Below are 16,202 nucleotides of genomic sequence, written 5' to 3'. Positions count from 1 at the left end.
TAGATACAGTGATTCAGTATATTTTTTCCATGTTCTTTTAATACTTCCTGGATCATTTAATATTCTGCCTAAAGCATCCTTGATTATAGCAACTCTAAGTTTTAATTTGTTCTTCAGTTCCTTGAGCTTAAGAAATGCTGAGCGAATTTGGCCCTTTTGATTTTCCAATTCCAGCTCCTTGCACATTTCGTTGTAATATTTTGCTTTGTCATCCCATGCTACCCTTTGGAATCTTCTGTTCAGCTCTTTAGTATCTTGAATTCTTCCTTGTGTTTTGGGTTCTCTGTGACATGTCATTACCAAATATTTTTCCCCATCCTGTGGCTTCTCTTTTTACTCTGTTGGAGAAGTTTTTGTATGTACATAGGGATTTGATTCTTAGAAGGTCCCATTCATCTATTTTATCTTCTCCTGACTGTAGGTTTTCCAGGATGCTTGGAAGACCGCTAATGCTGTGGATTAAGGTTTCTAAAGTTCTTCCAAGCTTTTCTCTACTGGAGCCTTTAGTCCTTGGTTTTATTCCTAGGTCCTTGATCCACTTCAAGTTGGTTTTTGTGTATGGAGTGAGGTGTGGATCTTGTTTGAGTTTTCTGCGGATACTTTTCCAATTTTGCCAACATCATTTGTTAAATGGGCTGTCATTTCCCTACTTAACTTTCATCTCCTTATTAAAAACAGTTGTCCATAAGTAGATGGGCTAATTTATGGGTTCTTAATTCTATTTCATTCATCTATGTGTCTGTTTTTGTACCAGTAACATGCTGTCTTGACCACCACGGCAATGTAGTAGGATTTGAAATCAGGGAGTGAGGTGCTTCCTACTTTGTTTCTCTTTTGAATGAGTGTTTTGCTTGTTCAGGGCCTCTTTCCATTCCAGGTGAAATTGGAGATTGCCTTTTCCATCTCGTTGGAGAATGGAATAGGTATTTGTATTGGGATTGCATTGAACATGAAAATTACTTTTGGTAGTATTGTCATTTCCATAATAGTGAGTCTTCCTATCCATGAGCAAGGTATAATCTTCCATTTCTCCAGGTCTCTTTTTGTTTCTTGTAGTAATGTTTTGTAATTTTCTTTGAATAGATCCTTTGGGTTTCTAGCTAGATTTAATACCAAGTATTTAATCAACATCAATGACTATATAATACATCATGTAATAAATGAGAAGCCCAAGGCCCAAGTCAAGTGATTTGTGATCTTTGAAGTAGGAGTTGTATCACTATACCTTTTTCACTATTAAAACCATAAGCCTCCAAAAATCCATAGTAGTAAAAACAATACCACAGGTGCACAGAATAAGAAAGATTAGAGAACACAGATTAAAATCACCAGGGAATGACTGATCTGGCACTGATAACTCTTTGCACAGGCTCACAAATCATTTTACTGGAATTTTATTTTAACTGAGTACAGTGTACTTTATTGATGGTACATGACAAGATGGACTCTCCAAAGCCCTCCCCTTTCTCAGGGGATTGGATGGAAACTGTATCAAGGATTTGAGATTCTCAGTGTGTGGGAGGATTGAGTTGGGGCAAGGACTCCCCAGCAGTTGAGGGTCTCTCTCTCTCTCTCTTTTCTAGTGCTATTGCTGAGGCTGGTGGTGCAAGGGGCTCTTATTCTTTGGAGGCCATGTGAACCATCAGGTCAACTACCCAGTTGCTGTAGCCAAATTCATTGTCATACCAGGAAAGGAGTTTGACAAAGTGGTCGTTCAGGGCATTGCCAGCCCCAACATCAAAGGTGGAAGAGTGGGTGTCACTGTTAAAGTCACAAGAGACAACCCGGCCTTCAGTGTATCCCAGGATGCCCTTGAGGGGCCCTTCTAAAGCCTGCTTTACTACTTTCTTGATGTCATCATATTTGGCAGCTTTCTCTAGACAGCAGGTCAGGTTCACAACTGACATATTGGGGCTGGGGACAAGGAGAGCCATGCTGGAAAGTTTTCCCATTCAGTTCAGGGATGGCCTTACCTATGGCCTTGGCAGCGCCAGTAGATACAGGGATGATGTTCTGGGCAACTTCAAGGCCATCACACCACAGCTTTCCAGAGGGGTCATCCACAGTATTCTGGGAGGCAGTGGACTGTGGTCATGAGTACCTCTATAATGCCGAAGTTGTCATGGATGACCTTGGCCAGGGAAGCCAAGCAGTTGGTGGTGCAGGAGGCATTGCTGGCAACCTTGAGAGAGTTGTCATACTTTTCATGGTTCACACCCATCACAAACATGGGGGTATTGTCAGAAGGAGCAGAGATGATTACCTGTTTGGGTAATCAAGTGATCCCCAGCCTTCTCCAAGGTGGTGAAGACATGAGTGGACTCCACAACAAACCCAGCACCAGCATCACCCCACTTGATGCTGGCGGAATCTTGCTCCTGGAAGATAGTGATGGCTTTCCCATTGACAACCAGCTTCCCATTCTCAGCCTTGACAGTGCCGTTGAACTTGCCATGGGTGGAATCATATTGGAATACATAGACCATGTAGTTGAGGTCAATGAAGGGATCATTAATGGTGATCCCTTTGCTGGAGTTAAAATCAGCCCTGGTGACCAGGCACCCAATGCAGCCAGATCCATTTACTCCACCAAATCCATTTACCCCGACATTCACCACTGTGTCTCAGGGATGTGGCTGAGGCTGCATGAGAAGAGAGGGTAATCTGGATCAACGAGAAGCAGAGAGTCTGGAAATTTTTTTAAGCATGTACTCAACTCATGTTTGATTTGACTGTGTTTGTTGATCACAACAAATTGTGGTTAATCTTGAGGAGAATGGGAATCCCAGAACACTTGATTGTGTTAATGCAAAACATATACTTGGACCAGGAAGCAGTCAGAGTAGAGCTGGGGAACACTGCATGGTTTAGAATCAGGAAGGGAGTGCATCAGGGATGCAACCCTGTCTCCAAACCTTTTCAATCTGTATGCTGAGTAGCTCATTCAGGAGGCTGGGCTTTACGGGGAGGAGTGTGGCATCAGAATTGGAGGAAGACTCATCAACAACCTACATTATGCAGATGACACAATCTTACTTGTTGAAAGTAACCTGAAGCACTTGCTGCAGAAGGTCAAGGACTGTAGTCTGCAATATTGATTAAAGCTCAACATCAAGAAGACAAAGATTCTCACCACTGGGCCAACTGGCAGCACCATGATGGATGGAGAAGAATTTGAGGTTGTTAACAGTTACAGCTTGCTTGGCTCCACAATCAACACCATTGGCAACAACATTCATTCAGGAAATAAAAAAATGAATTGCATTAGGTAAATCTGCTGTCAGGGACCTTTGCAGAGTACTGAGAAGCAACGATGTCAGTCTAGAGATTAAGGTGTGCCCAATCCAGTCCATAGTCTTCTCATTAGTTGTTATGCATCAGTGAGCTGGATAATAACTAAGGATGAGAGAAGAAGAATTGATGCCTTTGAGTTGTGGTGCTGGAGAAGAGTCTTGAACATACCATGGTCCACCATAAAAACAAACTGGTCTGTCCCGGAGAAAGTGAAGCCAAGTTTCTCCTTGGAGGCAAGGCTTTTGAAGCTCCATCTTACATATTTTGGGCATTTAGCCAGGAGGAACCCATCCTTGGAGAAAGACATCATGCTCAGAAGGGTGGTGGGACAGTGCAGGAGAAGAAGACCTGGATGAAATGGATTGATACAGTGACTGGGGCAATTGGGGGTAGGTGTGTTGGAATCAGTGAGACTGTTCAGGACAGGGCAGGCTTCAGAACTATTGTACATAGGGTCACTATGAGTCACAGATGACTCTATGGCACATAACAACAACAGCAACAATAACTCAACTCATTGAGAATTGGAGCCTACATATAGCTGACCCTGTGGGTTTTCAGATATGGTAAATCGCTTGGGAGGAGATTTCCCATCTTTCTCCCAAGAAGCCTCTGGTAGCTTCAAACTACCACAGAGGAGCAATCTTTGAATCAGCAGTGCAACTCCCTATATTCCCAGATTTATTTGTAGTTGGGTTGGCCACATGGCTAAGCATAACGGGTCCAAACCTCGTCTGCCGAATCTTCATGTTCCTTATCCATCCAGGACTCTTGGGTCCCAGGCAAGGGTGGAGCCCCAGACAGTAGAAACTGGGATTCTTGAATCACCCCATGGGAATCACCTGCTGGATTCTGAATGACCTTCTGACCAGAATCACACCCTAACACCTGCAAATGACTGTTAGATGAGTGACCAACATGCTTATGTTTTGGAATTTGTTCTAGAGATGTATAGTATAACATTTTCCTACTCTTCACTTGAGCTTCATCTGGGCTAGAAGCTGCCTGCTCTTGTACCTGAGGTAGGTTACGGTGACATAACCAAAAATGGGGTATATAATATTTCTGGTCTCTGTTTTGTTATCCGATGTGTCTCAGTTGTTTCTTGGGTGATATGGCGCTACCTGTTTGACCCTTTCCTGAACCTTCCCGATTCTTGGTCTCTTGGCACTGCCTGATGATCTGCCTAACCCCAGAGAGTATGCCTTAGCCCCACTACCACCTCCTTCATCCTTTCTCTGCAGATTTGTCTCACTCCTATCTGTGCCTCATCTGATGCTTCTCCTGTCTCCTTCTCATCTCATCCTACTTACTATTATTTTACTTCAGGGTTGTTGTTTTTGTTGTTAGGTGCTGTCAAGTCAAGTATGACCCACAGTGACCCCTATGAACAACTGAGCTGAACCGTGTCCTATCGTGTGTCATTCCCACTCTTCCTGACACACTAGAGCCCATTGCAGCAGTCACTCTGTCAGTCTACCTGGTTAAAGGGTCTTCCTCTCCTTGCTGATCCACTCTTCCAAGCTTCATATTCTGCTCCAAGGAATAGCCTCTTCTAGCAACATGCCCTAAGTATATGAGGTGAAGCTTTATCATCTTTGCCTCAAAGGAGCACTCTGGCTGCACTTTCTCCAAGATATATATGTTTATTTTTTTTTAGCAGTCCATGGAATGGATATTCATTGCTCTTATCCCACACCATAGCTCAAAGGCATCATTTCTTCTTCTGTCATCCTTAGTCATTGTCCAGCTCTCAGATGCATAGCAAGTGATCAGAAAGACCATGGCCTGAATCAGACACACTTTAGTCCTCAAACTAGCATCATTTTCACTCAATAATTGGGACAGGTCCCTGACTGTAGACTCCCAGTGAAATGCATCTCCTGATTTCCTGACTGCTGGCACCAAGGTAAGATGAAATAGTTGGCAACTTTAGTCTTTTCTCCATCTATCATGATGTTGCCTATCGGTCCAGTGGTAAGAATTTGACTTCAGGGTAGATGCTGAATATATCCCTTAAATAAATCTTATCTTCTCTTTTCAAAGTTCTAATAGAAGAATATTAGCTTTCATATTGGAAAAAAGTTGTCTATGGCCATGCAACCCTGAACACACCCGATCTCATCAGAGTGAACAAAAGCTATGATTCTTTTCCTTTTGAGGGTCACCCATAAAAGTCCTATTCATCTTCTGAGGTGAATTTGCTTTAAGGCTTAACTGAGCCCAGTGAAAAACCCACTTTAGTTTTCAGCTCTGTTATTCCTCAAGCCCCATTTTTGTGGATGCATTTTTTGTGAAGAGGCCTGCTTCAGACATTTCTTTCCCTTATTTTAAGGCATGATGCTCTAATTTTGAAGTATTGTTCCTTCACCTCTCCATAGAAGCCTTCAGACTTCCGTTATGGTTACCATCTCCCTATGTCCTTTTCCCAAACATTTCTTTACCCTTTTGGCTAGTTTGTTGTTGTTGGTAGGTGCCATCCAATCAAGTATGACTCATAGAGACCCTTTGAACAAAAGATCTGAACCCTGTTCTATCCTGCACCATCCTCACACTTGCTGATACACACAAGACCCCACTGCAGCAGTCACCGTGTCAGTCCTTCTGGTTGAAGGTCTTCCTCTCCTTCACTGACCCTCCACCCTATCCAACATCATGTCCTTCCCCAAGGAATAGCCCCTCCTAGCAACATGTCCAAAATATGTGAGGTAAAGCCATATCATTCTTGCCTCCAAAGAGCACTCTGGCTACATCCTCTCCAAGACATATCTGTTCTGTTGGACATCTATGGGCTGTTGCATCAATTCTTTTTCTGTCATCCTTATTCATTGTCTAGCTCTCAGATGCATATAGCAAGTAGTCAGAAAGACCATGGCCTGAATCAGATACACCTTCGTCCTCAAACTGGTTTGGGCTGGTTTAGTATCTGCTATTTCCCAAAGAAGGGGGCTGTGTAAGTTGCACTGCTATCCCAAAGGCTTTACAGGAGAAAGACAGGCAATCTCCTCTAATGAGACTCACAGCCTCTTGTGTGCTTAGCTGGAGCATCAGTTATGAGTTAGGGTTGATTCCTTGACAATAAGGTTGAGCTGTGTTTTTAGTTTTGTTTTTTCCCCCTCCTCTCAGTTTATTTCTCCAAGACTGAATAATCCATCTCAGTGATTAGGTGTAAATAGCTCCCACTAGTCCTGAGAGACTATCGCAGAAAACAAAGTCCTAAGTCTTCAGTTAGGGTAAGAATAACTTTCCTTCCCACCCTGTGTAACTGTTAAAACAGTAGTCTGTGAAACCATTGACACTCTGTAAAGCACCATATAAATGCAGGAGCTAGTTCTGTTACTTTACTTTAGAAATCATTAAGCGTCACCTTCTTTGTCTTCATAACTCCCGACAGTTCCATCGTTTCTGCCCCCACCCCATCCTCTTCATTAGGGCTTATACTTCTTTCCCATGCAGAAAAGACTTATATACCTCCCCGGTTAGATTCCAAAAGAACTCCTCCCCATTAGGTCACGTCATTAGCCTTGAAAGTGACCTCCCACATCAGGTCAGGTATCTCAGGGAGGTTTTCCAGGGTCCTCAATCGCTTTGCTTTCTGAACAATCAAGTTTTTCTTAATTCCTCTGACAGGATCAGTTAGCTGGGGTGGAACTTGAGCCCTTGTACCAGTTTGCGGACCGAGAAGCGGATGAGACTGCACAGCGGGCCCGCAATGTGGCGGGCTGACCTTTGGAAAGCTGCATCTGGGCTCCACCCTAGCCCCCCTCCAGCTCACTCTTCCACCACTGGCTGGCTCCCAGAACCCCAGCACTAAACCAGGATTTATAGAATGGCGCCTTAATACACGCCACCCCCAGGGGGCAGACTGACCTTAGAGAGCCACGGCCTGGCCTGGGAACGCTGCGTTCCCGTGGAGTGCAGGGCCTGGGCTCTGAGCCCACCGGCGCAGTGCACCTCACCTCCCCGGCAGACCCGAGGCGTGGGTCCCCGCAAGGAGCAGCGAGGCCACAGCAGGCCTTCCCTCGTTAGTTACCTGCATTCTAATGTGGTGTTGGAGTGGATTGTTGTGGAGGTAAACTCTGTCACTCGGGACCTTAGGCGACCGCTGAGCGGCAGAGCTCGGCTTCCGAGCAGCCTCCCCGGCCCCAGTTCGCGCCGCCCCAGGTCGCCAGGCCCGCAGGGCGGGCGGGCGCGAACGTGCGCTCGGGGTGGCAGGACCCCAAGCGGGACCCCTGCGGCTGCAATGTGCGTGAGCCTCCGCACCAGTTCCTGAGCCCGGCGTCTCAGTTACATCAGCCGGCAACAATAGCTGCCTTGTGTGGTCCATCGAAGCACCGAACAGATTCTCAATTAAATAGATGCCAGGTGTGTGAGTGCCTGGCACGCGGTAAGCTTGCAGAAATTAGAGTTAAGACTTTTACTCAAAGGATGAAAAAGCCATGACTCCCTCAAGACCGGGCTAATTTGGCCAGTGGGTAAGCGGTGGGGCGGCAGACTGGGGAAGGCGGGTCCAGCCTTTGACAGATCATTCTTCGTAGGCGCCCCCGCCAGAGAAGTCTGACTCTGGCTGGCGGTGAGCCCGCGCCCCGCCGCAGGGCCATGGGAGCCCGGGCTGGGCACACAGGCCTGGTCCCCGGGTGCGCACACGCAGAGTCCCCGCGCGGGGAGGATTCTCGTGAGCCTGGTGCCCTGGGCGCGCACACGCAGAGTCCCCGGAGCGAGCGGGCTGATTCCTGTGGGCGTGATAAAGTTTTCCCACCGACCTGAGCATCCTGGACCAACAGATTAAGCTGCAAGTTCCCCCGACCGCCAGCCCGAGGTAGGCGCCTCCGGCCCAAGCGCTCCTCGCTCAGGCCAGGCCTAGCGGCCAAGAGAAGCCGCGATTTCCGGCTTGGCTTCGCAGTGTAGCATGCGGGAGACAGGTATTCAGGTCGCGCAGGGCGTTTAGCCCTAAACAGGCTGGACTTGTTACTGAATGAGTCCTATGAGTTGCAGGAGACAGAGCTGACCCTCCAGCAGGTTTTCAGACGCAGTAAACCACATTAGAGGAGATTGCCCATCTTTCTCCCTTGGAGCGGCTGGTGGGTTCGAACAGGGTACCTTTAGGTTAGTAGAGCAACTCCTTACCACTAGGCACTACCCAGAAGTTAGTAGTTCTCCTTGGCGGTTCTTGTCAGAACAAGGGGTTGTAAGGGTTCTAAAGTGGGCTGCTCCCTGAGTGTTCGCCCTTGTGCTTGTGGGTCCTTCCAGGAAAGGGAACCTTTGGGGCGCCTAGGGGTCTCCCCTTGTGCCTCGAAAGGCCTTCTTTGGCTCCGACACAGGATCCTTGCTGCTCTGCGGACCTGATGCTGACATAGTGGGAAAGCAAATGGATAACCCACGCCATGAGAGTGTACCCCAGCAGTCCCTTTCCACTTCAAGTTCACACCCAGTTCTAGGCGCACAGGGCACCCCCCCCCCACCCCCGCAAAGTTTCAAGAAGGAGGGAAGGCTTGCCAGGCAGCACATGGGGACTTTGTCCAGGACACCAGGATGGAGGCCCTGCAGGAACTCGTTGGGATCCGCTGCTCTGATCCCTTTCCCCAGAGAATTCTGCAATCCTCTTTTCGTCTCCTACCCATCGTCCCTCCACATCCGCTCACCACCCCTGCGGGAGTGGGCGCGTTTACTCCTTGCGCTGAGTTAGGTCCCGCGATACTGGTGAAGCTGGTCGCTCTACAAACCCAGGTGGATCCGCTTACAAGTTCCTAGCTTACAGATGAAGCTTGACTGCTCTCTGAGGGCCTTAGGCGCGTACTATCCACTATCACACCCATTTACTCAAAGATGGTCACCACAAGGCCCACGACCGGTTTTTTCCACCCTCTCACGCACACACTCTCACGACTTCTCCTTCGGGAACATCTTCCTGTACTAGTCTCCTTCCCCCCTTTGAGTGCTCAGAGGATGAAAGCTTCCTCCTGGGATGGGGAACACGAAAGGAAAGAAGGGTTTAGTCTCAACTTCTCCTTGACCCTTTCTTTCCCACCTGCTTCTCAACACAAAACACAAAACCCTTCCGCGCTGAGAGAGGGGTCCAGCGATGCGCGCTGAGGGGCTTTGGGAGGGGGGCGCCCCAAGCAGGCTGGTCCCTGCTTTTCTCAAAGGCCAAAATGCAGTTCCTCCAAAGACGAGCTGACCAAGGACTGCAGAGTGCGTACTCTCTCCAGCTGTGTCTAACCTTTGGCTGTGGGGGCCGCCATCACCACCTGCTCGCCAGATGGGCCGACCATTCCACCGAGATGTGATGCGGCTCGAGGTCCAAGGCTCCCAGCGGTCTGACTGGATTCCAGGCGGAGAGGGCAACATGAACGTATTGCGAGCACCCACTCTCTGCACCCCTCTGTATTTAGCGCGCTGCGACCCAGTAACCTCTGGCTTTTACACCCACAGGGCTGGGTTCTTACCTCTTCATTTGGTTTCAGACTCAGACTGAAACCTGGGCGTGGGACCTGGTTGGGAACAGTTGCACAATGACCAGTGAGGAGAAAGTCTCCCATGCGGTCGCATTCATTCCTTTGCAGCCTCCACCTCCAGACCACTGAGAACCCAGCTCATTCCCAGCAGGCACTTTCAAATGAAGTTGGCTCGTGGGCCTTGGTGTGTGGAACGCACTGGCTCATACAGAGTTAGGCACTGAATGAATAACCACCAGATTTGTTTTCAGAATGTCTATAGAGTTTCTCCCATTTAAAGGGATATTTTCAAAGTTAGCTTTCTAAGGGAGAGAAAAGAGGAAGTTTGGAACAGGCAGCGCTTCTACCTGTTGTTTTGCTTTACTGGATGAAGCACTGGGAGGGGCATTCTTCGCTTCAGCTGGCAGGTAAATGCTCAGGCCGGCCAAGATCTCCCCCGGGCGCCCCAGGAGGGTCTCCGCTGAGACCCTCTTCTACCCTCGGGACAGGTCCGGTGGCATCCTTCTGGTCAAGCCGCTGGAGAAGGTCAACTGGCAGACATCAGTGTGAAGGTGTGCATTTGCAGGTTTTCCTGCCTGGCTGCCATATGGGAGAGGGTTGCCATTTTCTACTGTCAGCATTTAACAAACGCAAAAGTTGGGAAGTGAATTAATGGTAAATGTCTGTGTCCCTCTCGCTGAGAAAGCTGGTACAGAGCCTGCTTGCCTGAGTGAGAATGGAGAGCGGAGGTGGGTCGGGAGGCTACAGGACCTGTGTTTCTCAAAGCAGATGCACGTAAGAGTGGGCTGTCATTGCACACTGGGCATCTCTGGATTCTGCACTCCTGCCTCAGCCTGTTGAATCAAGGCGCTTTTCAGTACTGCAGGAACCTGTCCAGTCACTCAGGTTCTTCGCCTTCCTTTCGTCAGGTCGCTCTGTCCCTGCAAGTCTTGAGAGGACCCCAGTCATCCTGAGAGTGGAGCAACGCAAGCCCCCGGGCGCTCAGCACAGCCCAAGCAGGGGATTCAGCCTGGGCAAGGGCGGACAATTACAGTGCTGGCGAGCCCAGTGACCCCGGGCCTGCAAAGAGCAGAGGTGAAGCGGCATCTCTGCACCAGGCTCACCGCCCCCTCCCTCCAGCTGCCTGCATCAAATGGGCCTTGTTGAATGCCGCTCTTATTGTAAAAGAAATGGCTAGAGAAGTCCCAGAGTCCAAAAGTCACAGGCAGACTAGAGCCCCTGCTGCTCCTGTCCTGTGAACCCGGATGGGAGCTGCAACTACAGCTCGTGGTGACAAGGGAGGGGGCTCTTGTGGAGCACCTACAGTCACGGAGACCTGAGACCGAAAGTCCCAACCTCCTTGCCCAGCCCAGCGGGAGCTGCGTGCTAAGCCCCCCAGGGAAGGACGCTGCCCTAACTGTTCACCTCATTGGCCTCAACCCACCTGCCTAACCCACTGAGCGTCTTCCCGCACTTGCTCCCAGCTATAAAAACGCCGGCTCGCTGGAGCATCCCCCAACGCCGCTGGTTCCGTTAGCACTCTTCTAAATCTACAGCAGCAAAGAGCTTGGGGACATTTGTTTTATCGCCCTTGCTTCCCCCAGAGGCTATGCCTGGGGCCTCAGCCTGTGCGCGCATCGCCCGGAGCCGGAGCCGGGGGTCTGAGGCCACTGTCCAAGATTTGATCCAGCCTGTCAAGAAACTTACCATTTAATTCCATTTGTGCCCGACTCAACATCTCCAAACACAGGCATCTGCCCTCGCACACAACCTTACACCGTATTACCCCTCTACCCCCAGGTGAAGAAACAGCTGGGAGGGTGCAATTCACTGCCACTGGCGAGGAAAAGGGTCCCCAAGAGGCGCAGACCACCCACCCTGGTAATTTCGTGGACAAGAAGTTGCAATGGGGTGTAGGGTCGAGGGGAGGGGCTGAGTTTGCAGTCCTTTCACCCCAGGTGTGTGACCCAGGGTGTCTCGAAGTTTTGGTGACTGAAGACATGGATACCTAAAATGGCCCTCCCGAAGGTCAGGTCCCTGTAGAAAAATCAGACAGTGAAACACTCCAGGCCCATGAGCCGTGTGTCATATATCCATTAGGATTTCTAATTTTATTATAAAATAAAGGCAGAAATATTTCCCGAGGAACATTCACATGAGGGCTTAACGGGGAGACGGCAAGTCCGCGGCTCTGGAGTACGCTGCGTGGTTGCGCTGTGGCCTAAGCCCGGGGAGGAACAGCAGCGAGCAGCGCGGTGGGGCCTCCCGGAGAGAGACCGAGAGAGGGAAAAGGGGCGAAGAGGCGCTTGGGGCCTCAGCAGCGCTGCCTTTTCAAAGCCTCGGGCCTCCCCTCCGCTGACCCCGAGGAGGACCACTGAAGACAGTTCGCATTCAAAGGCTTTGCCTTTCTTCAGTTCTTTCCGTTTCCACCCGAACCCGAGGGGTCGAGGGGTGGTGAGGGGGTGCAAATAGACCGCCAGGTGCGGGAGAAGGACGAGGCGTGCTGGCCAGAGGGGGCCCGGATACAGAGTGCAGAGAATGGCCCATAGGAGAAAGAAACTGAGAGAAAGTTGGTGAGAGGTGACAAATGAGAAGGCCAGAGAGAACCGAGCAAAGGGGAAAAACAGGAGGAAGAGAGCGGAGAGGAGGACGGTGGAGGAAGATGGAAAGAGTGGGGAGAGTGGGCAGGTCAAGAGAATGCCAAAGATGGATAATTTATTCTCTTTGCCGGTTCAAGATCTAGCCTCCATCCAACAAAGGGTCTCAACACCAACTTGTTGAAAAAGAAATCCTGAACAGGGGCCCAACCAGCTTGCCCCGGGCACGGCAGGGCCGCTCGGCCTGCGGTTCTGTACCTGGTGGCGCGCGGCCCAGCGCCTCCAAGACAGGCCTCCCTTAGTTTTGCAGAATCTGACCTGGAGGGCGATGGGCGGCGCCAGGCGGGCTCTAGGAGCCCAGGTCCACGAGGTTGGCTGACATGGGGTTGAGGATGGAGTCCTGCAGGCCGTGGTGGTGCTGCAGCGGATCGGCGCCGCCTGTGCCTGGCACTGGCACCGGCACGGGCACCGCGCTGGGACCCGGGGGGTGGCCGAGGCTGTGCAGCGACGGCAGCCCGGGTGGCGGGCTGAGCAGCAGCGCGGGGCTGGACGACGGGTGATCTGGCGTGCCCGACGGCGTCTTCTCGTCCTCCGAGCTGCCGAGCACCGACTTGCCGCTGCCGTTCAGCGACGACGCCAGTGTATTGTGGCTGTTGGAGTTGGAGTTCTCGCTGTTCTCCCTGCAATTGCAGGAGCAAAGCAGCCGGGTCAGTGGAAATCGCCTCCAGGGCGCTGCGCAGCCTCGCCCTGGGCCCCGGGGTTTCTCTCCAGGCCTCCTCTCCTAGGGCCCCAGGCGGTCTCCTCACCAGCTAGCGGGTGTTGCCAGCTCCTGCCTAGCCTCGGGCTTCCTTTCTGACAGTTCTTTCTCTTTCTCATTCTCCCTCTAGTCCCGCTTCCTCAATCTTTATTTCTCTGTTTTTCAAGCTCTAAACCTCACGAGTTTCTTTTTTTCCCCTGCCTTTCTCTGTGCACGTGTAGTTCTAAATTTCTTTCCAACTCAGCTCCGGGTGCGTAAAGGGCAGGGGGCAGGGCCTACTACCTCCAGTGAAGTTTTGGGTAGCAGGGACTGAGAGAGATGCTGTCTGGATTTTGCCATGAGGATCACAGTCAGATGTTCACACTGTTGTGTGGAAGTCGTGCCACAGTGTGAGGGACTTCCCCAGGCTGAAGACCCTCGGGTTGGTTTTTTACTGCACACGGGTAACTAACCTCTGGCTGTGTGTGTGTGTCTGTGTGTGTGTAGGCCAAGGCTGGGGGACCCCTTTCTTTTTCTCTGGTGGATATGGGAAAACTTCAGTAGGGGGCTAGGAGCTGGAGATGTGGAAGGCCAGCACAAAGGTGAAGACGGTGATTGCCACCAGACCAGGCCAAGACTCCCTGCCGCAACCTGACACCCAGCAGTGCTGCAACCCGCACCTGGGGCAGGCCTGAGGACCAGTTCTTCAGGAACCTGGATGCATGCCAGTCTGGGTGAAGGGAGGACACCTCCCTTTCCCTACTTTTAATGGACAGACTCTGTCTAGAATTGGAGATTTGAAATCTTGAATTGATTCTTACTGAAAAAGAGTCCCCCAAGAGACCAATCTTTCTACTTTCTTATGAAGAAACTTTCTGCATGACTCGTTTGTGGGCTCTTCCTATTTTGGATACTCCACCCTTAGGGTCTCCAGAACCACAGTGCCCTCCCCCTGGCACCCACTCCCTGGAGTGATCTGATCCTACTTTCACCGACCCCCATCCTGGCTCCCATCATCCAGACTCTAGGCTGTGCCTCCCACCTCATACCACAGGTGTCCTGTTTACTGGTACCCTCACACTGGATTCTGGTTCCAGTTCCTTTTCCTAGTCTTTCTTCCAGATTTGGAGTTCTAAAGGGTCAGAGGGCAGGTAACCAATAAAGCCCAGTGGTCCCATAAGCTAGTTCAAGAAGTCCTGGCTTTCCCCAGGTCAGTAAGGCCCAGTCTTGCTGCTCTTAGCACAGGCCATACCGTGGGAATCCCACAGACCTACCTGAGGAGAGGGGTTCCCAGGCCTGGGTAACCATGGAAAGGCTCTTGTGCCCAGCAAGGCAGAGAACTGAGCAGGTCTTTCTCTGTTGCGCACAGACTGAAATTTCCTCCCTAGAGCGCTCTATTTTTCCTATGCGGGACTTGCTCTCTTTTAATTTCAGAAAAATTCTTGTTTACATCTCTCCCACGTACATCTTAGAAAAGACGTTCCAAAACCAGTCCTGACCCTCAGTCTCTCTCATATCTGGAGTAAGAAGAAGGGAAAGTGTGTTGATTTGCACGGCCGACTGTAATTCCACAAAACTTTAGGCCCAAACCGCCTCCGTCCTTCGGAGGTCGACCAGGCGCCGCTCGCCGTGCCCACCCTCGCAGGACATCCAAGTCCCCTGTTTTGCTGTGATCTGGAAACGCACAGTTTCTCCAGAAGCAATCAGGGAGCAGCTGACAACTTCTAGGACGCCTTGTCCGCTTTGGACAAATCCCTGCTCATCCGGTCTCCAGCATAACCACACGCCATTAGGGTAAGGCCAGTTCAGGCCGCTTCCGGGATTGGGCAGAGCCCCGGCACTCCCTTCCCGGGGCCCACGGAAGACAACGCCAAAGTTCTACTTACTCGTACCTTTCCTTGGCCTCGGCCGCCCGGTCGCGCTGCCGCCGATTCTTGAACCAGTTGCTGACCTGCGTGGTGGTGAGGCCGGTGGCCTCGGCCAGCTCACGTTTCTCGCGGGGTGAAGGGTAGGGGTTGTGCGCGTACCACTCGCGCAGAACACTGCGGCTCTTCTCCTTAAAGCAGTAGCTGGTCTCCTCGCCGTCCCAAATGGATCGCGGCAGCGGAAACTTACGACGCACGCGGTATTTGCCCACGGCGCCCAGGGGCCGACCGCGCAGCTTCTCCGCCTCGATGTAGTGCGCCTTGAGCCACAGCTGCTGCAACTTGGCGTGGTTGTGCGGCGAAAACTGGTGGCTCTCCAGGATCTTGTAGAGCTCGCGGAAGTTGCCGCGGTGGAAGGCCACCACAGCCTTGGCCTTGAGCACGCTTTCATTCTTGTGGAGGTGCTCGCAGGCGGGCAGCGACCACAGGAAGCGGCCCAGCCGCTCGATGTTGCCGCCCTGCTGCAGCACCTCGCACACGCACGCCACTTGCTCCTGCGTGAAGCCGAAGGTGGGCAGCATGGACATGGTGTCGGCTGCGCCCCCGCCCGCCCGCGCGCACTCTCACCGCGCGGCGAGGTCCCGCATGGGCACCTCCTCCCCCGGCCGTCCTGGCCAAGGAGGCGGGCTCCCGGGGAGCTTCGAGTCACTGCAGTGCGTCCCCGCTTCGGCCGCGGGGCCCGCGCAACCCAGCGCCCACGCCGCCTGCGCGCCTCGTCCGCGCCCTCGCCCAAGCCGCGGGGCCGCCCGGGGCGCTGCTCAGCATGCTCAGCGCCCGCCCGCCTGCCGCTCCCTCGTTCGCTTCTCCCGGCTCTCCCTCCCGTCTAGCTCGCTCGCTGCTTTTTTAATAATATTATTCTAAGCGGGCATGAGGCGCGGCGGCCCGCGCCCTGATTGGCTCGGTTATCTGACCCAGGGCCTGCCCGCGCCAGACAATAGTTGGAGTCAAATTATTCGTCATGGAGACGCTGTCAGTCACTGGTAACCTGAGCCCCGGCGGGCCGGCGGCTCCCCCCCGCCCCGGTCCGCTTCGCTGACAGATCGGCCAGCTCCGCGCAAGGCAGAGGGCGGACCGAGACCAAAGCCTGAGGCGCTCCCAGAGCCTGGGAGGCGGAGAGGGGCTGGGTCCGGGCTTTCGGCTGTGATGATTGACGGGGCGGACGCCCATAGAGGAAGGGAGGAGGAGGGCGCGGGGCTGCGGTGGAGTGGGGTGGGTA

The 16,202-nt window shown here is 51.9% G+C and overlaps 1 protein-coding gene and 1 pseudogene across 1 annotated transcript; both read right to left on the bottom strand.

Moving 5' to 3' along the window:
- Positions 1-1,616: 1,616 nt before the first annotated feature.
- Positions 1,617-9,642, bottom strand: LOC102850385 (annotated as a pseudogene).
- Positions 9,643-12,663: 3,021 nt separating this feature from the next.
- Positions 12,664-15,565, bottom strand: SIX2 (SIX homeobox 2). The gene is made up of 2 exons (XM_006882311.1): positions 14,954-15,565; positions 12,664-13,005 (listed from the first exon to the last, which is right to left on the bottom strand). Exons 1-2 carry the CDS (start codon positions 15,511-15,513, stop codon positions 12,675-12,677), a joined length of 891 nt encoding a protein of 296 aa, XP_006882373.1. The 5' UTR covers positions 15,514-15,565; the 3' UTR covers positions 12,664-12,674.
- Positions 15,566-16,202: the final 637 nt, after the last annotated feature.

The sequence above is a fragment of the Elephantulus edwardii genome, unplaced genomic scaffold (genome assembly GCF_000299155.1).
Source record: "Elephantulus edwardii isolate Elephantulus edwardi_28Jun2011 unplaced genomic scaffold, EleEdw1.0 scaffold00019, whole genome shotgun sequence".
Taxonomy (NCBI): Eukaryota; Metazoa; Chordata; class Mammalia; order Macroscelidea; family Macroscelididae; genus Elephantulus; species Elephantulus edwardii.
Note: the sequence above shows the minus strand (reverse complement) of the source record. Positions and strands in the feature narration are given on the sequence as shown.